This window comes from Lissotriton vulgaris, chromosome 4_1 (genome assembly GCF_964263255.1).
Source record: "Lissotriton vulgaris chromosome 4_1, aLisVul1.2, whole genome shotgun sequence".
Taxonomy (NCBI): Eukaryota; Metazoa; Chordata; class Amphibia; order Caudata; family Salamandridae; genus Lissotriton; species Lissotriton vulgaris.
Window position 1 is genome coordinate 1,837,251,411 of NC_141691.1, and position 25,527 is coordinate 1,837,276,937.

At 46.1% G+C, this 25,527-nt stretch overlaps 1 protein-coding gene across 2 annotated transcripts in view; it reads right to left on the bottom strand.

The window, feature by feature from the left end:
• RAD21 (RAD21 cohesin complex component) overlaps positions 1-25,527 on the bottom strand; it is a 273,785-nt gene that overhangs the window by 122,462 nt on the left and 125,796 nt on the right. For both annotated transcript variants that reach the window (XM_086966139.1, XM_086966141.1), the window contains exon 5: positions 1,830-1,936. In XM_086966139.1, the coding sequence (XP_086822265.1) occupies positions 1,830-1,936 (107 nt within the window). The remainder of the gene's footprint in view (positions 1-1,829; positions 1,937-25,527) is intronic.

A 25,527-nucleotide genomic window follows, 5' to 3' on the forward strand; every position in this document is an offset into this window, starting at 1 on the left:
TATTCAGCAGAGAAGGAACTAGGTAGGCAACAAGTTTATTTGTACCCATTACTTTTGGTCAATCGGTACAGCGTTGGAATCCTACAATGACTACCCAATAGACGATCCAGTGGGACAACTTGCTGGGCAAATAAGTTCCACAAAACAGCCTGCAGTTTGTAATAAACAATATATACATTTCATGCTTGAATACATGTGATATCTCAGCATAATGTCACCCATACCAACCACTTTTTACATTAATCACTGAACATGGACAGAGTATCTTGCCATCATGACCGAAGTAAAAAAAGGGCATTTGCGAAACACATTAGGTTTGCATGTAAAACAAGCACTAATTGATATCTTGTTCTTTTTGCAAGTAGGCCACAATCTGATCCGATATTGGAACCATACTTGTACAAGTCTCACTAGACCTGCACTCCTATTGCTATAAGCTTCTGACATAAATGACGCTACCATTGCCTGTAGTAATTTTATTTCTGGGGGGTAAGACCAACATATGGTTCAACAATGGACGCTAAAAGACTTCGTACTCTTATGCTAGAAAACCCAGTTTAAAATGATAAAATGTATCCTCTAGATAAGGGGGGGGGGGGGGTTGGGGGGGGGGGGGAACTAGGCTGAAACAAAAATAATCTGACTGGTTACATTTCTCATACCCTAGAATAAAGGATGAAATAGTTCAACAAATTGTGGCTCAGCTGCCCACCAACTTGTTTTGGCAGATGTGCTAATAAGGCAGACATATACCAGGTCTACAGATCTGTCAAAGCCAAAGGATCCATTATGGGTAGGAGAGGACCTCCTGAATGGAAGAAGTAACCATTTAGCCAGTACTTCTAAATATTGCAGACTGACTAAATGTACAAAATACAGAAACCCTCACAACTAAAGAAGACCGCTTTTATCCTGTAGTAAAGCCTACCCCACCTTACTAGAAATCTTTGAAACTCTCTCTCATTGGCTTTACAAGAATATCACAAAATGGACAGATCTGTACTAGATAAACCTTACCTGAACACAGAACGCGCTTTTTAGAGAAAGTCAATGAGAACTGCAAGGTACAACCTATGTAACCTTGTGTAATGTAACTGATGGGTATTTAGAGTGATCCAATGCCGTTGGGCCGGGTTTGCGCTATATAAGAAAAAAAAAATACCCCACACAAAGGCGGAGCACGGTGCATATTACAATTGAATAAATGAAGGTATATGAAGTTTTAAAAAACTGGTAAGTAATGGTTTAGGACATCAGACTTCAAAGTTAAAACCATCTGGACCTATATCAGAATAGAATATTTCTTTCCAAAGGTTTAAAGATGCACGCAGACTTACTTGTTTAAGGTGATTGCTAGGAATACGTTCTAATCAAAAAGCTTTGCATGAATGGACATAAAGGAGGAAGGTGATGAATGAAACAAGTTGAGAAAGAAAACCTGCGACTACACACTATGCTAATTCAGATACCTACAAAACAATCCAAAATGAAACAACGTCGGCCTACAGAGATCAAAAGTGCCTTGATGCATGTTTTCATGGACGAACACCACTTTTTGCATTCAAACTTTAGAGCACATGGCGGAGTCATTTAAGTTTACAGGTTTCAACGATGGCTTGAAGCATAAGCATACATATAGCATATTCCAAAAAAAGAAAAAACGAGTTCAAATGAAATGGCAGAGGCCCAAAAAGTAGCTGAAAGCTTTTTACTATCCTATACTCGTTTTATTCATGAACATAAAATATATATATATATATATATATATATATATATATATATATATATATATTACAGCTACCTTCAAATAGAAACCCATTCTTACTTACCAAAATCATTTTCCTGAAGGATGTTTATATTTGCCACTTCTTCTCTCATGGTTATCTCTTCAACTCTGCTCTGGTTTAAGCTGAACTGCTGTGCCACATCAATGTCACTAAAATAATACAAAAATAATATGAAATATTGGCAATTGAGAGTTGAAATGGATAAGGTTTAATACCTAGAGACTAAAGTTCATACGTGCCTGTAAAATTCCTAATGCATTTATTACCCAATTACAAATTTCATCGAAGGCCTTCCAACAACTTTCTAAATATGACTTCGCCAAATACTCAACACAAAACACATTTAATGCCTACAAAGTGGCATACACATAAAAAAAGAATAGAGAAAACCCAACTGTTTTTCAAGCCGCACAAAAAGATCATATGCAGATACCAAAGGCACTTTAAAAATACCACTGAAATGTAATTAAAGGCCTGCAACTTGTTTTACGATATTAGATGAGAAAACCGCTTACAAGAGAACGATCACCTACATATTTACATTGCAACCTATACTCATTCTCCAAGCTGTGCTTAAGTGGTAAGGGGAGGCTAGCGACCCCCTGACATTTTCACCTTGATCCACGACTGTGCCTACCCCCCCCCCCCCCCCGCCCCCCCCCCACCACCCCACATCAGGCTTGGGGTAGCCCCCATAGGCCCATGTGATTTGTCGGAGCATTTTCTCAGCACATATACTAAAGTGTGTTGTATAAAATTCCCAATTATATGGGTTTCTGACCAACAAAGCTGGGTAGACCCCCTCATGCATATTTAAGTCCTATGCATTCCCATTCATCACTCTAGGTGTAAGTTTCAAGCCATACCAAGGCTGGTTGTGTAATTCAGCAGACAGGAGCTTCTCTAACCGTGGGATTAACAGCATTATCCATTTAAAAAAATCTAAGACACATCAGTTTCAATGGTTTTCATGGCAAGAGACTCCTCATTAAAGTAGTTGTGGTAGAAAAAGCCAACAATTTAACCCTTTTGGCGGGGCCGTCTATCAATGGCTGCATTTCCTACCCAGAGCGGGTGCCGGCCATTGAATGACACCGGTGAGGGTATTAAAGGACTGGTGATTTGTACTAGAGGGTTTTCTTTTTTTTAGGTCGAGCATTCAAGACCTCTTGTATATACTTAGTAAATACTTATATGTGTAAGTACGTGTGGGCTCTGGAGATCAGCCCTAGGACTTATCTGCTTCCGCTTAGGGACTTTTTTTCTGTTCAACTGCTTTTAACACCTTGGCTGCTAGAGTCATTCTTCCCCTGTGCTGGGCCATAATGGAAATGGGTGGCTTGATGACGAGCTCAGCTCGTCATGAGCACAGCTCCACTGTGCTTCATGACGAGCTGAGCTCGTCATGAGCACGGAAGGGGTTAACTGTCTTGATAGAAAACAATCTGCAGACGTCAGTAAAATACCAGAATCGCTTTCTGCCGAGGGTTTATTTTTATTTTTCTGGCACCTGGCTATATTTAACCTTCTTGATAGAAAAAGACCAGCGGGCAGTAGAATACCAGAATCACTTTAGCATCCTCTAGATTCCAGTCCATAGACATTGTCCTCCATGAGCACCCGTAGACAATTTTTTATCAAAATCTTGTATTTTAAGTGATATGACCACCAAAGGCCCTGCATGTATATTAATAACAGAGCTTTGGACTATACCATTTCCAGCTGAAGGGAAATATTTCTCTCCATGCGTTCCATACCCGACGTGTCACGCAGTTTGGTGCTTACTTTCCCTCCATGTTAAAGAACAGTAGATGTTTCAGTAGATGTTTCAGCACCCAGGCTAATGTGCTGCATAGCTAAATACATATAAGGTCCTAAAGGCGAGACCGATTGCATTGCAAATGCTTGTTTCTTCTCTGCAGCTCGGGCAGAGCTTCCAGAGCAGCTCAATTTTTTTTTTTAACTAGACAGCTGCAATATTTTTCTTTTCATAAAAATATGGGGGGTGAGGGGAGCAATGGTCCCACCACAAATGCATATTTCAACAGTCTTTCTGCCCAGACTCCCTATGGGGCAGAAATCCCACAAGACGCTAAGGAAAGTTTAAAAAAACATTTTTAATACAGAGCTGGGCTGCCCAGCAATGACATGGCCATGCCGCCAGCCCAAATAAATGGGTGCAGTGTGGTATTCCAGTAGCACAACACCCCGGACATATTTGGAGTAGGTTTTCACGTTTCTTTGGTCCCTGGGCACAAATAGGTCTGACCCCCCCCTGCAGCACAAACCCTTTGGCTGCCAGGTTACAGCACCAAATTATGAATCAGGGAAGGGCACTGTCTGCAGCTTAGGTAATATTTGTGTCAATATGTTGTTATTCGAGCTTGTATTTATGCTTCATTAATGCAAAGCCTTTCATAGGTTGAGAGCTATAAGGAAATGTAAGCTCTGAAAGCAGTACTGACAATGGTTCTAGTATACAAATGTGTACACGTTTGCAGTTTAATATGAGGCTACGTATAATGCTCCCAAGAATGCTCTCATTAGATATAAATACTTGCTGAAGCTTTAAAGCAAGATCTATGGTTCTTGGTTTTGAAAATAAAATGTTCACAAAAAATGCAAGTAGGATAAAAATGTTTGCTAAAATACTGTGAAATTGTAGGTATTATTTCTTTGAAGCATCAATTAGTAATATGCGCGGATAAATGCTAGTATTTTCAAAGATATTCATAATGCAAAATCACTGCAAGAAGTTTCATGAAGAACATGGGAAACATGAAAATAAACAAGCACTGGCAAAGCCAACAGATCTTACATTGGTGGTCAGTCTTTTTGCAGGTCTTGTTTTGACATGGTTTTTGTAAAATGGTATTGTACAGAGAACTGCTGGGCCTACACCATTATAACAAACATTGACAAAAACTCAAAATATTTTTTGGTCTCAAAACGTAAACATTGCCACAGTAGTTCCTGGCACTGAACAAAACTACTTTGCATGCAGATATGCTCCTTGTGAAATAGAAAAATGAGGTCACTTACAGTGACAATGACACACATTGAGAGAGTGAATGGCTAAATTAGGACTACGGCCTACATCCTCCTTCTCTACCAGAAAGTAACAGGAGTAACAACCAAAGTCCTGATGCCGGCACCCTTTCTACAGCTTCTTTGACCAGAAGGGCCTGCACTTCCTGGTGAAACAGGGACAGATGCTCCTCTGTCAGTCGTTCTGAGGATGGTGGGCAAGGTGACAAGCAATAGTGGATTTAACCCTGCTGGACAATCTGTAGAACCCATTTGTCCAAAGTGATCGCCTGGCAGAAAATGCCAGATCCTGCCTCCGGCAGGGTGGCAGTGTGTTTCGAGGGATACACTTAAGTTGTTCTGAGACCACGGGAGCGGTGAAGACAATGCTGCATACTGCTCCTGTTGTCTTGATGGTCTGTGGGACATGGCATCAGCCATGAAAAGGCCGAAGGCTTAACAGTTCAGGCAAAACTTTAGGGCAATAGTCCCCATCATAACCACAGAGGTGCTGAAATGTTTAGTTTCTTAACTGTAGGTGTAGTTTTGCAGCCTGAAGTATTTTCTGGATTCACATGCTGTGCATTATTTTGCCATTTAGTGGTTGGTTCTGATATTCCACTTTTTTGTAGTCCTATTTTTTTTTAGATCGAGCCTGGGCAGTGCATGAGCTGCATGCAGTAGTGGTGTATGGACAGGCAGCCCCACCCACTCTCCGCCTACACTTGTAATTGGCTTGTGTCATTGTCCTTTATAAACGCTGGCTTTCAATTCATTATTAGGCTGGGTTCTCCCTCTTTGGTACCTGCCATTACGATTGGACCTTGTATTGTTACACGGTCTGCCTTATCTTGGCTCTGAGCACTATTCTATTTTTGTTTACTAGTGCCCATGTGGAGCTTTTACATTCATAGAGGCTGCGCCCCTTTCCTTACACAAACCGTGGCTAAAGAAAGGTGCGCAGCCGCCATTAAAGTGAAAGCGCCGCATGGGCGCTTTTACCCCCATTTAAACTCATCCGGTTGTCAACTTGATAAACAGATACTTATTTTGTCAAAGCCCCATTGCCGCGGTTTCACTTTAATGTCAGTCATGCCCAGTTCTTTAGATGTGGCTTGTCTATAGAAAGGGGCCCGGCCTTCATGAATGTGAAAGCACCGCATGGGCGCTAGTAATTTGCAATGCAATACGTCTCGCATTTTCAAGTGTTTAAGCAATTGCATTGCCAATAGCTCAAACTCTTAAATGCGAGACCTACTGTATTGCAAATTATTGTTTTTAGTTGTTGGGCGTCGACAGACACCCCATTTGGTGCTTCCTGTAATGTAAGTCGTCCCCAGGAAACTCACCTTTGATAGCCATTTTCAGATTATTTTTTGGGGCTGTCCTCTCCTTCCATATTCTTAGTGGAGGTGGGCGAGTCGCTTATGAATCCAGAAAATTCGTCAAGCTGAAATACGACACCCACAGGTAAGAAACTAAACATTTTGCAGCATGAATCTTTTCTGGATTTACATGCTGTGCATAGGTTTTGCAGCAGTTTTGTTACTAATGCAGTGGTTGGGTTGAAGAGGAGCGTTGATTTGTTGTAAGACCATTTACCCTACTTAAGCTTCTGTGTTCATTTGAATGTCAATGCAGTAGTGGGTCATGGACCGGTGTACTGATGACCACGTTCCTGCCATACATAGTTCCATTAAAGGTGTATCGTTGAAAGGCAACGGTTGATGCTTTCTTCCGTATTGAATATGCGATTGGTGTTGAAGTCAGCATTTCCTCTGCACTTGTATGGTACATCTGAATAGTCTGAGATTCATCTAGCATCTGCGCTCTTAGTTACTTGTTTCCCCATACTATTGTCTGCAAAGGATACAAATAGTTGCCTTGTCTTTCCGTTAGTCTTTTCAACTTCATACATTAAGGCACGTCTTGCATCCAGCATGTGTAACACTCTGTGTGAGTCTTTGGTTTTTGGAAAAAACTTGGAATTTGGATGGTTCGGTTAATGTGGAATTTGGACACTAACTTGGGTATGAAATGTGGATCTGTCCTCATAAGGATACTGTCCTCGTTCACCTCCAAATATGGTTCTTGAAGCGCGAGTGCTTGTATCATCCTTACACTGCAGAGATGTGATGGCCACCAGAATGCAAATGCTACTTACCAGTATGCATCTGTTCTTGGCATGTAGGGCTGCTGACATTCATATCTGTGCATAGATCGCCGCCTAGTGTTGGGTCCGGATGATTGCACATTGTTGTCCTGGAAGAGTCTTCGAAGTATCACGAGATAGGTGGCTCCTCCCCTGGACTACAGTGCGCACGGGCATCGCCTCCATCCCCAGATTGTTTTTAGCCATTGGCAGAGATGGAGTGAAGTATGTGAGTGATGCTCATGCTATGAGCATATGTATATATATATATGAATACTGCAGCTGCTACAGGCGCCGGGGAGGAGGGTGGGCGATATGAATGTCAGCAGCCCTACATGCCAAGAACAGATGCATACTGGTAAGTAGCATTTGCAGTTCGAGGCATGTGGGCTGCTGAATTCATATCTGTGCATTGAATACATAGCAGTCCTCCTATTATTGGCGGCCGCCCGTGCCAGCTGCAGCAGTTTGAAAAAGTGTTTTGAGAACAGCCTGACCAACAGCTGCCTGCTGTTTGGAGTGCACGTCTACACAGTAATGTTTAGTGAAAGTATGTGTGGTAGACCATGTGGCTGCTCTACAAATATCTTCTAAGGGAATGTTACCTAGGAAAGCCATAGAGGCCCCCAACTTTCTGGTGGAGTGGGCTCTTGGTGGGATTGTGAGAGTGCGTTTAGCCTTAGCGTAACAGATCTGAATGCATTTCACGATCCACCTAGCGATCCCAGCTTTGGAGATAGCGTTTCCCTTGTGGTGTGAGGCAAAAGCAACGAAAAGTTACTTGGTCTTACGAAAATCTTTTGTCCTGTCAACGTAGTACATCAAGGCTCTTTTAACGTCAAGGGTGTGGAGCATCCGCTCCGCCAGCGACTCTGGGTTTTGAAAAAACACTGGCAACTCAATTGTCTGGTTCATGTGGAATTGAGATACAACCTTGGGTAAGAATTTAGGGTTAGTGCGGAGTACCACCCTGTTAGCGTGTACTTGGAAGAAAGGTTCCTGGATGGTGAGCGCCTGCAACTCGCTAACCCTCCGTAGCGATGTAATTGCTACTAAGAAAGCAACCTTCCAAGTCAGAAACTGAAGCTCACAAGAGTGCAGTTGCTCAAAGGGAGGACCCATCAGCCTCGTAAGAACCACATTGAGGTTCCATTCCGGAGCTGGTGGTGTCCGTGGTGGAATGACTCTTTTGAGTCCTTCCAGAAAAGCCTTGATAGCAGGGACCTTAAAAAGTGATAGGTGTTGCCTATTCTGGAGGTATGCTGCCATTGCAGACAAGTGAATGCGGATGGAAGAGTACACCAAATTGCATTGGTACAGGTGGAACAGGTAACAAATGATGTTCTGAATGGAAGCATCCAGCGGGTCAATATTGTGGTTTACACAGTAAATGACAAACCTCTTCCATTTAGCCGCATAACAAGCTCTAGTAGTGGGCTTCCTTGCCTCCCGAATGATGTCCATGCAATCGGGGGGAAGGTTGAGGTAGCCAAACTCTAGGACTTCAGGAGCCAGATCGCCAGGTTGAGCGGTTGCGGATCTGGGTGCTGAATGTCGCCATGGCTCTGCGTCAGAAGGCTGGGCGTGAGATGAAGCCTTTGATGCGGTACCACGGAGAGTTCCAGAAACGTGGTGTACCATGGTTGGCGAGCCCACGTTGGAGCAACCAGGATGAGAGTCATCGAGTGCTGCCTGAGTTTGCGTGCCACCAGCGGTATCAGAGGTGCTGGGGGAAAAGCGTACGCAAATCTGCCTGACCAGTTCATCCACATCGCATTGCCCTGCGATTGCGGGTGTGGGAACCTGGCGGCGAAGCTTTGGCATTTTGCGTTCTCCTTTGTGGCGAACAGGTCTATCTCTGGATGACCCCACCTTTGGAAGTACGGTTGGAGTACTGATGGATGTATCTCCCACTCGTGCATTTGGTGGCTGTGCCTGCTGAGCAGGTCCGCCATCTGGTTGTCCTTGCCCGGGAGATGCTCTGCCATGAGGAAGACGTTCCTCTGAATGGCCCACTTCCACATGCTCTGAGCCAGATGAGACAGCAGCGGAGAGTGTGTGCCCCCCTGCTTCTGAATGTAGTACATGGCCGTCATGTTGTCCGTCCGGATCAACACGACCTTGTTGCACAGATGTACTTTGAAGGCCTTCAAGGCCATGAAGATTGCCATCAGTTCCAAAACGTTGATGTGCATCTTCCTTTGCTGTAGTGTCCATAGTCCCTGCACTGTGTAGTGGAGTACATGCGCTCCCCATCCCTGGAGAGAAGCGTCCGTTGTCAGGATAATCTGTGGCACAGGCTCCTGGAACGGTCGGCCCTTGCAAAGGTTTTGTGGATTCCACCAATGCAGAGAGTTGTATGCCCGACCGCTCACCAACACTAGGTCTGTCAGTTGCCCATGAGCCTGAGTCCACTGACGTGCTAGGCACTCCTGAAGCGGACGCATATGTAGTATCGCGTGCGGGACGATGGAGATGCAGGAGGCCATCATGCCTATCAACTGCATGAACACTTTCGCTGGAAGCGAGTGCTGAGGTCTGAATCGTTGGATCAGCGTTTGGATACTGGCGATTCTCACTGAATTTGGCTGCGCAGTGGCTGCCAGAGTGTCTATCGTCGCGCCCAGATACTGCCGTATATGGGCGGGCTGGAGATGGGATTTTGGATAGTTCAGCGAGAATCCCAGATCGTGCAGGAGGTGAATTGTGCGGGACACGTGGTCCGCGCACTGCTGTTCTGTCTTTGCCTGAATGAGCCAGTCGTCCAGATAGGGATAGACGTGGACGTTCTGGCGTCGTAGATGCGCTGCCACAGTCGCCAGGCACTTTGTAAAGACCCTTGGCGCTGTGGTGACCCCGAAAGGCAGAACCCTGAACTGGTAGTGCTGGTCTTGAATCGTGAATCTGAGGTACTTCCTGTGGGAAGGATGCAGGGGGATATGAAAATACGCATCCTTTAGATCTAGCGTAGCCAGGAAGTCCCCCTGTTGAAGCAGGGGGAGGACCTGCTGCAACGTGAGCATATGGAAGTGCTCCGATAGAATGTACCAGTTGAGGGGCCTGAGGTCCAGGATGGGCCTTAGGGATCCGTCCTTTTTGGGGATTAGAAAGTACAGAGAGTAAACTCCTGTTCCCCTTTCTTGCAGTGGGACGAGCTCTATTGCCCCTTTTTGCAGCATGACTTGAACCTCCTGCTGCAACAAGTGCAAGTGCTCGCCGGACATAGGACGGCTTCTTGGAGGTATGTTTGGTGGAGTGGAAGTAAGTTCCAGACAGTAACCGTACTGGATAAGAGACTTGACCCACCTGTCCGTGGTGATGGATTTCCACGCGGGCAGGAACTGCTGGAGTCTCCCCCCGACCGGTGTTGTGTGGTCGGGGGGCAGTGACAAGGCGTCACTGTTTGTTGGCGGTGGAGGACCTGGAGCTGTTGTTTCCACGTCCCCTGCCTTTGACGTTGTTGCCCCTGTAACCACCTCTACCCTTGTTGGTGTATGAGGTCAGGGTGTTGGTCTTGTAATACTGTGTGGACTGTGATGCCTGACCCCTTGAGGTGCCTCTGTTATTGGAGCGGCGAAAGGAACCACCCCGAAACTGCTGAGACTGGAGGGCCCCCATAGACTTGGCGGTGTCCGTGTCTTTCTTCATTTTTAGGTCTCGCCTGTCGATGCGCATGCGCATCGAGCTTGCGAGTCTATGGTGGCTTATCCACTCTTTATCCAACTTGCAAGGAATCGTGGCGATTCCTTGCAGTGCACGAGAAATTTAAGCTCAATGCGCATGCGCATTGAGCTTAAATGCGCGTGCACATGCCCCCAGCCGCCTGCCTTGCCTACTCTCTCTCTCACAGCCTCCCCCAGCTCCGCCCCCTCACTTCTTGATTGCACGGCCGCTAGGCCGTGCCTCCCCTACTCTCCTCCCCCCTCCTCCTCCTACTCTCCTCCCCTGCCTGCCGTGTCGCACCTCTCCCCTCTCCGCCCCCTCCCCTGCACTCCCCAGCCATATGTTGCTTTTTTCGCTGCTTCTTTGTGGTAGAGGTTAGTGCTTTAATGCTTAATTTACTTGTATATTTTAGCCTGTCAATGTGCCCTTCCACAAAAACACAGCATTTTTCTGTTTGCCGAGAGGTCGCTGCATTCTGCGTCGCTGGTTTCTGTTTTAGTCTTTTCTCTGTTACAATTGTGTTTCCGACCCTGCTTTGTACACAGTATTAGTATGTTTATAGTTTCCAATAGTTTATTTTCCTTCGTCCTTCTTTGGTTTCCATAGCCTATTCCTTTGTAGCAGCAGTCATTTTGCCAGCTGGTTCGTAGTGGCCCTACACTTGTTTCCATGGCAGCTATCTCCGCCGGGTGGCCCTAGTATTTTGATCTGTGGGGTTCGTCGGAGGCGGCCGACCCGGTCGGGCTTTGTAAGGGTCCGGCAAGATGGGGGCCGCCATGTTCTTCGGCTGCACTTTCATTGCCTTCGGACCCGCCTTCTCCCTCTTCCTGCTGACAGTAGCGAGGGACCCTCTCAGGGTAATCATTCTGGTGGCAGGGTGAGTGCCGTGATGGGGCGGTGTGTTCCCTTTCTTATGTTGGGCGCACAGCGATCGTGGGTTTCGAGGTTGTCGGCATATGAAGGGCTGATCATGAGGGTGTAGACGTCCCACTACAACCAGAGATTTGGTGTTGCAGATACAGAATGAGTGTGTTAACAGCATGTGGTTTTATATACCAGTGTGTGGTGTGTGTGTGTGTGCTACATTGTGGTATCTTGTTCTGTATTTAATGTCTCCAATTGGAATGTGATAGCTGAAAGAAAGGGGTGAAGCGAACATGGAATTTTGCTGTGTAGGTTGTGATCTGGATGTCACGATGTGGTACTTATCAATGAGTTATGGCTTGGCACGTTTTTGTATGACTGAAGTGATGCTATACAGTGTGCTGTGATTTGTTGTGTTGAGGAATTCGGATAGTGGGTCTGTATATATTGTTGTGTTTTGACCTGGTGTATGGTGTGATATAAGCTGCCGGGGGCGACTGCAGATCAAGGAGAGTGCCGGGGTGTCTGCTTTAAACAAAGGACGTAGCTAAAGGCAGTTACATTAATGTGGTCGTTAATTACTGCAGACAATACCACATTGTGATGCGGCTAGCTTCGAACCAAAGAAACATATTTGTTATTTGAACATCAGAGTGAGGGCAGATTCATGGTCGGCACTTTCGAGGAAGTTCGTAACTCCGCACCCATCGGCCAGTATGCATACTCTGTATTGACTGTCAATATAATGTAGTTGTTTACGCTTCTACCCAAGATCAGAATCGGAACTGGTTTTGGAAAATGCAACGCTTTTTTGGCTACATCTTTGGCTGTTTCCTGATCTGTTCTGTGGCACGCTCTGAAAGTGGAGTGTATTTTTAATCTCATTCCTTATAGAATGGTGATAAAAACGCCGTACAAATGAACATGTTTTCAGTGGACAGCTCAAAACATGTTGGTGGATAACATAAATAAGATAGTCTTACTAATAGCTCAGGGCTTATAATGAATGGCTGGTATAAACCTTCAGCTCCAACATCCCAGTGTTTGTCTTTCTATTACTCCCAGTTTAATTTAGCATATGTGGCATAACAACCAGAGCTGCCATCTAAGTCACGTAAATACAATACATGTTGCATTAAAAATGCTATAGGTGTCACATTCGCCAAAGTTATAACTATTGGCATTGTAAATGACAAAGCTATCAATTTAGCTATTTTAAAAACTAACACATAAATAAAAGATATTGTCATTTACAAGACCAATAGCTCCAACTTTTCTAATGCGAGACCTATTGCATTTCCAATGCTTGTTTCAAGTGTCGCATCCACCTCGGGGCCAAACAGGTGGTCAGGATTAACTGTTTGGTTCAGGATGGTTGTCTGTATATCTGGTTTGAATCCTGATATTCTAAGCCATGCATGTCTCCTCAGCAACACGCTAGTGTTGATTGCCCTGGAGGCGGTATCAGCCACGTCCAGCGCACATTTGATGGAAGCGTTGGTGATCAGCTTCCCCTCCTGAATCAACATTTCCCCTGCCTCCTTGTACTGATCAGGCAAGTGCTGCAGAAGTGTTTCTAGGGTGTCATAATGCGCCCTATCGTAGCGTGCAAGTAGGGCCTGCGTGTTTGAAATGCGCCAAATATTAGCTGCCTGCGCAGCAATTCTTTTCCCTGAGGCTTCAAATATTTTCGACTCTTTGTCTGGGGGAGGAGCGTCACCCGTGGTCTGCGAGTTCGCCCGCTTACGTGCGTTGGATACCACCAAAGAATCCATTGGCAAGTGCCCCTTGATGTAAGTTGGATCCGAGGGCGCTGCCTTGTATTTTTTATCAATACGAGGATTGATGACTCGCGCCCGAGTGGGCTCCTTGAAAACCTCTGGCGCATGTTTCAGCACTCCCTTTAGCATAGGCAATGTCTTGACTGACTTCTCAGCCACTGAGAAAGTGTCAAACAAAAAGTAGACATCCACAGGACCTGAATGTAGGTCAACATCATGATTAGCTGCAGCCCTCTCAATCAGAGCGTTGAAGGCTGCAGAGTCCTCAGTTGGAGAAGTCTTTGCTGCAAAAAGCTGCGGTTCATGACCCGACTGAGGGTCCTCAGGGTCACCTCCGGCAGACCAAGGTAGATGCACCTCCTCTGGATCCGAGTATGCTGGATAATTGTACTCGTCCTCTTCATCTCCGCCACCTTCCCCAGCGTTTGAATGCGTTGGTGAAAGTTCTAAATTATGTGGAGATGCAGGCTCTATAGGGGCAGAAGTACCCGCAGAGTCCTTCTTGTTCTTGAGTGGAATACGATAATGCTCCAACACCGGCTCCGTGGTGATCTTCCGTTTGAGGAGAGAGAGCTTCCAGGTGTTGGCGTCGATGATAACCTCTCGACGCTCCTCATCTGCGAGTGGCTGGAGCCGAGGCTTCGGCGCCACCAAGGACGCCTTGGGCGTGGACACCAGCGTGTAGCGGATAGGCGTCTGCGCCTTTGCCGGCTTCGGTGTAGGCTTCGGCAGCACATCCTTCGGTTCGGGAGCCTCAGCGTCCTTCCGAATCCTCTGCAGGGACTCGATGACCTTTTTGGCCAAGGCCGGAGAGGGCTGGACCTGCTCGAGCGATTTTCCCGAGTCCGGAGTCGGGTCGGCGAAAGGCACGGTCTTCGGAGCCGACACATCACCATCCTTGGCCTTGACGGCCGGAGTCGGCGCAGCCAGAGCTTCGGCGTCGCCCTGACGCTTCTTCGGAGCCCTCATCGGGTCATCGACCTCGACCACCTTCGGCGCCGACGCGGCCGCGTCGGTCGTCTTCGCCTTCGGCTTCGACACCGGGGTCTTCGGGTCGGCCATCTTGGCGTGGCTCTTGCTGTCGGCCATTTTGAATTTCTTTGACTTCGAGGCCTCTGGAGCCTTCTGTCCCACCAGAGCGACTTTCACTTTCGGTTTCGAAACCGATGGCGTGGACCCCGATGGCTTCACTTTCGTTTTCTTTAACGGGAGTGGCACATCAGAAAAGTCCGTGGCCGGGCCCGTAGGCGAGGCCGTGGGACAATTAACAAGGTCTTGGGTAAGACCCGAAGGCGATCCCTCGACCTGGGCCGTATAATGGGGGTTGACCCCTGAGTCAGTCTGAGGATGCTCCTCCTCTGAGCTATCCTCCACGGTGGCAATGGCCCCATCGTCGTCCCCTACCTCACCGACGACTTCATCAAACTCCTCGTCTCCCGCGTCGTAGTTTTCTTCCTCCGACGCCGGGCTAGAGTCCGAAACTTGAAAGACATTGTCGTCTCCAACGTCTTCTTCGAAGATGTTGTCTGGCGGGGGCGCTGATAACTGGGCCTGGAGTCTAGCGGCCCGACGAAGCTTGAGAGTCTTCTTACACCGGAACTTTGAACAGGCCATACACCTGGTCTCATCATGGTCCGGCGACAGACATTTGTTGCACACTGGGTGCACGTCGCGGTGTGAATACTTGGAGGTGCACACCGGGCACCTCTTGAACGGGGTTCGTTCCATGTCTGGAGCGTCGTGTAGGCCCGTCCACGCCGACAGCACGCGGAAGGGCAGCAAGAGTTCGGAGCTGAAGAATAGTCAAACCCGAACGAAAAACGATACCGACGCCAAGCCTAAAGACCTTTTGGCCTCAAGTTAGGAAAGTTAAACTATTATCGATTCCGACAGAGGGAACCGAAACACATCCGAACCCAATGGCGGAAAAAAACAATCTGGGGATGGAGGCGATGCCCATGCGCACTGTAGTCCAGGGGAGGAGCTACCTATCTCGTGATACTTCGAAGACTCTTCCAGGACAACAATGTGCAATCATCCGGACCCAACACTAGGCGGCGATCTATGCACAGATATGAATTCAGCAGCCCACATGCCTCGAACATGCTGTTTTTAGGATGAGCATTTTTAATGTGGCCTTCTGCAAGGGTTCAAACTGTGCCTTTATTGATTGTGAGAGCACTACCTTTGGATTCCATGTGGGTGCAGGTACTTACCTTGGTGGTGCAATTCTTTTTGACTCTTCCAAAAATCTCTACTATTGGAACTGTGTAAGCCACTTTTGCCGTCAACGTTACTTTTAAAGAGGCATATGTTAACTTGCAGTCTGTCGGGTGTGTGAAGTATCTTAACACTGTAGCGTCTTGTGTTCTTCCTTAATAGTCCTTTAAGACAACATAAAGAGTATCTCCATTTAGCCATGTGGCACTTCCTTGTTGGCTTTCTTGCTACTCTTAGAACAGCCATCATGTTTTCTGGTACCTTTAGATGGCCGAATTCGAAGTCTTCGGGAGCCACACTCCGGTTTTCAGCGTAGTACCCTTCCTTTTTCCATTGACAATAAGTTTTATTGTGTTGGTAATTTCAGAATGTTCCCTCGCACTATTTCCATTGGCCCCGAAAACCATGTCTGTCCTGCCCACTGTAGTGCAATCGTATTAGTGTAATTTTGCTTCTCTTACATTTGCTAATCACTCTGTGCAACAGCTGTATCCGGGGGGGGGGGGGGGGTGATGCCAGGGAGAGAGCATCTATCAACAGTGCATTCCACAGAGAATGGTGGTATGCTTGCCTGGAGGCAAAGTTTTGCCCTTCTGCAAACTCCTAAATATTTTTTTGATTTAGTTCCCATTCATGGGAGCATTAAGCTGGTTTGCTCAGACTGTCTGCTCCTATATTGTCTTTGCCTGGAAGATGAACTGTTATTTCCATCTTCCTCTATGTTGCCCCCGTCCAGAGTGCTAGTTTTGATAATGTGAAGGATTGCATCCCCCCTGCTTGTTGATGTAAACCACTGCCATTGTGTTGTCTGTCTGGATCAATATTGTCTTTCCTGATAACCTTTTCTGAAAGGCTTTTAAGGCTAGGTACACTGCCTTTAGTTCCAATATATGGATATGTTGTACTGCATCATGTTGGTTCCAGACTCCTCTCACCTTCAGTGAGCCCATATGAGCTACCCAACACATATGCGAGGCATCTGTTGCAATTGTCATGGTTGGAGTTGGTTGAGCAAAGTTCATCCCTTGGCTATATGTGATTTGTTCCACCACACCATCACCTCCTGTCTTATGACCACAACTAGATCTTCTCAACTCGGTTGCTTGTGACCATTGGTTTTGAAGCCATTCTTGAATTGGTCCAATATGTGGTCTTGCATATGGAATCAGAGGGCTGTATGAAGCAATATTCCTCTAACAATTTCCCCACTGTGAGAGATTGCCCCTTCTGGTAGAAATGAGTTTCTTGTAACAAAGGATGTATTATTTTTTATACCGAAAGCCAGTAGTTTGAACTGGCAGTGAATTTTGTTTATGACAAACCAGAGGTATTTTTTGTGTTTTGTATTCAGTAGGATGTGCAAGTAGGCATCCTTTAGGTCTATAGTGGCCAAGTTATCCCCTTACTTAGGTTACCCCATTAGTTTATAATGACCAAAATAATGTCTGAATTGACATGCTTTGCCTTACATTTTCATAAGGAAAACATCTGGGACTCACACCTTCATGCACATAATGTATGTCAGACAATCCTAAACTTAGGTCAGAAATTTCAGTTTCTGATAAGATTTAGTATATAAGGCCTGCCATTTGTCAGGAGAGGCCCTTCTTCCAGATTATCACTCAGAATGGTCTCACTGCTGCCAGCACAATTCACAGATTAAACAGCTGGTCTGATGACTGAAGCTGATAAAGCCAAATCCCGGACAAAGACAGCCTGAGTGCTACCGCAGTGGTTTTTCACCCTTCACAGAGAAGGGTGTCATGACCCCTCCTCTGATAAAGACAGCGTTTGCTGTCAACACTAAGCTGTGTGTGTCTTCTCCCTACGAAACTCTACATTGCAAGTTTCTCTGTCTTTCATGTTCTCGTACAACAGCGCACAGACGTAGGAATTAGAGTCATTATAAATTACATTTTAGCAAAACTGGAAATGTTTATGTTCTCGTTATTTCCAACAGGTCTTATTGCAGTTTTTATAATATTCTGTGTGGTTGTTTTAGATGTTCTAGTAAACAGATTGTTCCTGTAGCAATAAAAACTTTTAAAAGTTCTTCTTAGTACAATGTGTGATATACTGAGAATAACTAAATAAGTTTCCACAGTACCCCTGATCACTTTATGGGATTGTTAGCAACCCAAAAGCAATACTTTTATATCAATTACATATTGAATAGTGCATTGCGGGCTACAATAACTTGCTTTTCACATTCATCGCTGATGCACCGAAGTAAACCTGTGTCACCCATTGATTGGAATGCACATCTTGTAGAGTTACGCCAAAGTCGTAACTTACGCAACAAATTATGTGCCATCATGAACATTCTGTATAAAGACGAGCAAAAGTAGTCAGGAACACCAGGCAAGACTTGTGCAATAGGGTCCAAAAGGGCGTGGGTATAATTCCCTAACAGGTAGCAGGCACTGACAGAACATCACGCCAAACTAGTCAAAGAAAACATGCACTTCCCCCAAGGTTTCAATGAGCTGTGATTCAATTTGGTGGGGGTGGATGGGAATGTATTTTGGGGGTAAGGGGGTTGACCTTACTCATGGAGACTTGCACAACTAGGCTCTCAGGGATGAGGAGTCAAAAAGTCCAGATCACCCAGAGCGCGGCAATGGCGCACCATGCTGTCCTGCCCGTTCAACAGAGGTCTGGAACGGGGTTTTGCCCAAGCTCCCTTAAAGGGTGTCCGAGGGGTTCATCAAACAAAATTATACAGAAGCAGGGGCTCCGTATTTATTTGGCCAGGCTCATGCACCTCAGTGAGAACATTAGTCTTCATGTCCATACTGGATAACTGGAGCTCAAAAACCCTGGCCACCCTTTGCATGGCGAAGGTGGCACATTCTTCCATGGCAGTGCCAGGAGGCACAACTAACCCAGTATCTGGGAGGTGCCCAGCCCATTGGCGTCCTGAAGATTCTCCTACCAATTGTCATCAATGTATGGTTGGGCAAACATATCCCCCCAGGATCAAATGCAGCAGTCAATCTGTACCAAATAAAGTATGACATTTTCAGCCTCTCGAGGCAGGGGCAAAGTATTGGAATCGGATGGGTTGCCCAAAGGCTGAGGCCCACAAGTAGCAGGTCGCAGCCCTGGTCAAAGTTTCACAGACTCAAAGCACATGAGGTTGCACTTACTTATCCAGTGTCAATGCTTCAGGATCTAGCATGTGTCAGAGCATCAAGATGGGAGTCAGCAGCACAGCTGGTGTGAAGCCCATAGCAGTTCCAGCTGCCACACAGGGCATGCCAGTCAGCAGAGCTGCAGGTGGAGGCCATTGCAATTCCTTTGGACTTCGAGGAGTGCCACACACAGTTGATGAGCCAAAAGCAGCAGCATGGCTTCACAGAATTCTTTTAATTGCTGCAGCATCGCGGACAGCTGTGGAAATTCAGATTGCATCTGGAAAGTTGTCAGAATATGCTTTGAAGTGGAACAGCTTTGGGAACGAGACAGGTGACATGACACTCTGCCTGCTCTGGAGTTCAAGAGTAGTGGAAAATGCAGTGTACCACTTGGACGTATGTTTTTTTTTTATTCGACCTAGACGATCCACTGCTGTGGAAACTACCTCAGGAGGGGAACTTGCCTTTAAAGTTCAAGACTTAACAGAGCCCAGTGGGGGCCTGTTACAGACATTTGCCTGGACAGTCCCTACAAGGTTTGGACCTTGTATTCTTGGGAGGTTAAATTTTCCTCTTCATGCTAGGTTTGGAATAATTTTGCTACAAAGTCTTGAGAACAGAAAGAAACAGATGTCTGCGCATGGCGCCTATGTGCAGTACCCCATGTAACTGTCAGCCACACTAATGCTTAAAATTCTCCGGATCCAGTGTGGTGCCAGAGGAATATTCAAAAGGTGAGATCTGCAGTTGGAAGTATCCATCAGAAACTTAGTTTAACCCAAAAAAGTCCTACCAGTGCTGAACAGTTCATTAATATCAGACTACATCATCAGCTGCCCCCGGGTCACTGAGTATGAGGTATTCCTCAGACTTCTGTGAGCCACTCTGCAAATTAGAAGCTGCCTCCATTGCTCATTTTTAGATCTCGCCTAGGCAGCGCTTGCACTGTCGCGTTGATACATGCAGTATACACTATAGTGTATATAAGCTCCACCCATCATTTTCATTGGCTGGTGTCTTAAATGTTGCCTTTCGATTGGTTGTAGGCTTGTTAGTCCTTCCTTATGATGGACATGTCTTCATTTGTGTCCTTCCACGGCTATTGGCTCCTTTACTGCACAGACTTTCTTCCAATGCCTCATCACCCCCATACTATTACATTGCCAATGCTTGTTTTATTCGTCTCTACCAACAATGCTAGTTTTATTTGTCTCTCCTCACTCTCATCTGAGAGCTTTGTTTCAATACAGTCCACTACCTTCTTTTAATTATTTATATTAATACAGCCCAAGCAGAGGATCGAACTCTGCTCTTCAGCTCCAACGTCGGCAGCTTTATATGCTACACCACCTTTGCTCGCTTCAAGACAAACCCCTTAAAGGGGTTTATCTTTGTTTCCATTGCATGCACTTTACAGTGCCCCGGGGGCACAAGCAGGGACCTACAAGAGTCTGTGCTCTCTTGCTGGCCGATGTTCTGTAATAGACAGACTTTGTGTGTTACCCGTACTTTGAGACAAGCGCTCTGCACCTATCATTTTTTATTCTTGTTAATTTAAAGTATTAGATAATAATTGCGTCCGTATATTTGTACATTAAAGTATTTGCTAACAATTTCATATGTTGAGCCGACAACAAGGCTCGAACATTGGTCCCCAGCTCGCGAGTCGGCAGCTCTCGCCGCTGAACCATTACCTCGCCCTCTTAGAGCAGCATTCATTTTATATACTTGTTTGTGGTGTTATTCATGGGAGAATTCATGCTTTTTTTTGTCTTTCGCCCTGCTGCCTTGGTGTAAACTATGATCTCTGACTCAAAAATGTAATCACATATGGTATTACATTACAACAACAAAAAACTTTGTGACCTGTTTGTCATATCGGTAAATTAAACTGACTACATTCCAATATGGCCGCTTTGCTCGTCTCTTTCATGGTCTACGTTGAGCCTCTTCTAGAACACCCAGAGTACTTCCGTTACTGACCAATACAGGAGGAGAGCATGGCGGCAATCACGGGGGTCCTGGGGCATGAGATCCAGCTTTGGACATCCATGCCACAATGACAGAGCAGCGGTCAGTGAAAAGGCAAGACAGCAGGCAGGCGCAGCCCCGTCAATTACATAATTCTTGCAACATGCATTTCGTTTTCTGGACTGTCCAAACTGAGCGGTTGTGACAATCTGCGATAGAAATGGTTATCTTTATCTGCAATGTTCATACGACTTCCTTATAAAGTCAAGGAATTAACTAGGGAGCTATCCCTAAACGTAGCTGTTGTGGCAGGGGGTTCTCGAGCTAATAGCACTACTGCAGTCTGATTTGATTAACATTTGCGAATTGATAACTTCAAAAGTTTGCTGTAGCATAATGTTACCACATAACTAGTCTAGATCACAGTGGACTCGGCCCTCCAGACCTGGAGCTTTAGTTAATAAAATCATGTATTTTCAGTATTCTTGTAGTGGTTTGCCTTTATTGACCATTCGCACCTGAAAAAACAGAAGAGCAGTTTAAGCACTGCGTTAATGGTGCTAAGCTATCATCTAGTAATCTTACTCAAGCCACCTGCGCATTTTTGACTACTGTTGAGGAAAAGGAAGTGCCTCCACATCTAGTGGAAAATGTGGTCCATGTAAATAAAGGCGTGGCTTAAAAACTCTTCGGTTTAAAATCTGTGGTTACATCACAGACAGTGAAGCGTGGTACTGCTACAGAGTTAAGATTTTGTTTCTCTGAGGGTGATGGTAAAAATGAGAGTCTGATAGGGACCGGCTTTAGCACCTGCTTTTTAGAACTGTCGGTGCTGAGCACAGGCAGGACCCTGCACACTTAAAGCCCTGGAGATGGGTTCACCCATTTTGTGCTGGATCTCAACCCCGGGCACAGGCGCAAACTCATAGAAACTAGGTGACCTGGTTGGTCCTGATTACCTATGGAAAGGCCAGGCTCCTTCAGACTCCTGGGATGCACATAGCTCACTTATTTTTTAATTATCCTAGACGATGCAAACTAATATTACTCCACAGAAATAGCTGTCCCCATCCTATTATGAGTGGGTCTTATTTTTCGGTGAAAGAATTTAGACCGACTGTTACTCTCACACACATAATGTACATTGTCATATACATATCTCACATTCTTGCCTATCCACTTATTTGCCACTGCAAAACAGCTCATGGTTGAAAAAATGCAAAAGCATACATTAAAAAATAGATGTATTAATAAATATTCATTTATACATTCCATGCAGTAGTCCTTAATAGAATGCAACAATTAATTTAACAAGGTAGGTACACTTGTGTTACCATTCCGTATTCATGGATGTCATCAAATTAATATTAGTGGTGATGTTAACACATTCACATAGTAATTCACCAGAAGACTCCATCTGCTTTTAGCGGGTGTGTCCTTCGGTAGTGACCTCAGACCCGGCAAAGCTCCATTTAAATTGGGCGAGTGAATCTTGACGCTGTGCCCATCGCAATTAAAGGGACTTTTCTGATAATAGCGGGCTAACAGTGAGAAATTGCTATTTTGCACGGACATACGGCCAATCAGTAGTTCTTTTTACCAGTTGAAGATCTAGTGTTGTTCCTGCTTGATCTGTAGTGTGTTCAAAGCATGCAAAATGTTATTGGTGTTATTCGCGTTGAAGCTTCCATATTGCAGCACCCAGGATAATCTGGTGCATGGCTAAATATTTATTTTAGTGGATCGTTTTTGCATGCAGGCTGCCTTTTAGCTAAATGGGCACAGACAATACATTCTCTGGCTGTGCCTTGACTTCAAATGCCACAAAGATTTGAGCCAGCTGCGCAGACTAAAACATCTGCACAATGTGCTCTTTGCTACTCGGCTCCACACTCCATGTTGCCTAAAAAGCAGAGTGATGTAAAAGTAAGCAAGAAGGCTCAAAACAATGCGAGGGAACATAAGGAGGAGAAGAACAGACAAGTGATGCAGAGCTTGACAACTGTTTGCACATTGCACTAACAGTCACAAGCTCTCCCATCTGGGAATATAATTTCTTACAAGAACAGTCAAGAATTCCATGTGCTCTGTGCCTTATAAAAGAAGTACATTGAGCTCACATTGTGCACACTTTTACACAAATCCATTTTCTAGGTTAACGGCTAAAGCCGGATGAGCAGTCTGGTGTTTTCTCTGCTCTCCGCCCGGGGTAACCTATCTATTTGGCTCCTCTCCCCACCATAGGTACCAGAGCTAGCCCTCCTCACCATGGAGGAGCTTCAAATGTTCTGGCTCGGTAAAGTGGGGAACGAGGTCCCCAATGAGACCCCTGCTGCCATTTTCCCTGCCCAGCAGAAGAGCATGATGGCAGGAATCGACAACAAGGGCTTCAGTATACTAGAGAGATGCCTAACTCCTCGACTGTCCATCTTCGCACCCTTCCTCCTTATCTTAAAATCCTAACATCCCTTCGCATTCCAAAACTAATAAACCTTCCGTGTCCTACCTACTTAGTCCCTTCTCACCTATATCCACTGACCTCACATCTTGTTTAAGCCTTTTACCCCATTTTTGGTTTCTCCAAGTTTTAGTTTCTGCCTTTTTGCGCTGTGTTTCTAATGGCCAGTGCCAATCCACCTATACCTTCATGACCCATTTATGTGTCCATACGTTTTGCTTTCAGTTCCCTGTGCCTTTCTACCTTGCATCTGCATTAGGTTGTAGTAGTTTCTTGTTCTGCAAATGATTGTAATTTGTGATATTTATATATTCCCCTTGACTTCATTGCTTAATTTTGCTCCCAAGAAAATGTCACCCATATTCGTTGAAATGTTACTCATAATAACACTGAAATTATGAAAGTGTCACACAACGATATCAAACCTTGGCAGCTATAATGCACTATATAGAGCATCTGTTCAGCTGTCACTGTGAGAAGTTGGCCTGATATATGATGCTCACTAGTTCAAGTGATCACCTTGTATCAGTCCAAACAACCCTTATGGTGATTGGTTGTAAGTCAACCTTATAGACCAGCTATCCTAATGGTAGCATGGACAAAGCAGTCTTAGGCTAAACTGTTTTGGCATGTGAAGCCAGCTGTTTTACCACATATAACCCCTTGAATACCAAGTGAAAGGACACCACACAGGTTGTTATAAAAATAAACAAGTATTTATTAACTAACATACACCTCTGAACTCTTTACGAGGTCAGAGGGCTAAGCACATGACAAACTTAGGAAAAATACGTTTAAGTTGCACGATTTACAATGGTGCCCTAGGGGCACGACAAACCATATACTAGAAACAATGGAATGCGAGGAAAGGAAATACTGTAAGAAGATCCAGAGGCTGGAGGATCGCTGGGACTACGCTACTAACTAGGTAAGTAAGGAGCAGGAGGCCCACGAGACTCACGTGCAGAGTGGAAACTCTCAAGCGGGATGCGTACCAACGTCTATGGATGCTACAGTTTAAAGAGTTACGGATTCCGGATGAACCCGGCTGGATGGCGGAAAAACAACAGTGGACCTGAACACTAGGATAGTGAACACTGACTTCAGCACCTAGAAGCTTTAGTTACCTAACCCACAGGCTGCGGGTGCATAGGGCTGAAGTGGTGTCGGGTTTGCTGCGTTGATCCCGATGGAGCCTGAAACAAGTAGTTGCTGGCAGGCGGCCAGATGGAGGAGTCCGGTGGTTCCAAGGATGGAACTAGGAAGGAGAAGTCCTGAAAGGAAAGGGGACAGAGTCTCGGTCACTAGCCAGTGACGGTGCTGGAACCAGGAGGGAACCAGGTGCTGTCGCCGCAGTCAGGTGGAGGACGGGACACTTCTCTCTGTAGCTGCGCGGACCAGGAGCTGTTCTCTACGACCAGGCTGGAGGCACGAGCTGTCCCACGTAGTCTGCTGCTGTTGGCAGTGTTGGATCGTCGAGCTGGTCAACAGGCCTTGGCAAGTGCAAGCCACGCGGTGGAACAAAGATGGCGTCTGGTGCGGACCAGGAGGGTCCGGGGTGCTTCTCGTTTACAAGGAAGCAAGGGCCAGTCTGGGGGACCAGACCAGCAGTGTTGAAATCTTCGGGTCGTCGTCTCAGAGGTCACTAGCCAGCCGGCAAGTGACCAGACAACAGGAAAAGCAGCAACAAGGCAAAAGGACCCCACGCAGATCTCGTGGATGCTGGGGGGCTGGTCTTTGGTGCAGGAGCTGCGTCGGTGTGGGGCTTCTCAGACCCCAGTGCACTCACTCGAGGATCCCTCGGCGGTCGTGCTGGAAGCGCTGTGCAGGTTTCTTCAAGATGGCCATCTCCAAGTTGCTCGTCGCACCCACGGGTCCCAGCTGTGGATGTGGGTAGAGGTCAGAGGGGTCTGGAGGTCCGGGTCTCGTCGAGCTGGGTCGTCGGGTTCCAGGAAGGAAGGACTTGCAGCAAACCGCACAGGAGCTTGATGGTGCCTGCAGAGCTGGATGGTCACTCCCTGACCATAGTGGAGATACTTCAGTCTTCTGATATTCAGGAGGGCGAAGGTCAAGAGTGCTTCGTGGAAGTTGTCAAGATTAATCTAATCTGGAATGGGACCAGCTCCTACCTTTATTCAGCTAAAGGGGGCTGCACTACGACTAGGTCCCTCCCCTGGGTGGGACCAGGAAGGGGGGTGGTTACACCCCCTATCATTTGTCCGGTCTTGCGCCAGCTCTGGGGCTGGAGTGCCCCAGGAACTGGTTTAGACGAAGTATGCACAGAGACAACTTGTGTGCCCCAGGCATGTCTCATTCCTTTCAGCCCTGTCCTACCTAATACACAAAATCCTGTCTGGGGTGGTGCTAGCACCTCCCAAGGCAGGAAACCCTTTGTCCAAGCCTCCCTCGCTGGAAGGACTCCCAGCAGCAGGAGGTCAGATTTGTGTCTGTGGTGGCAGCATCCATT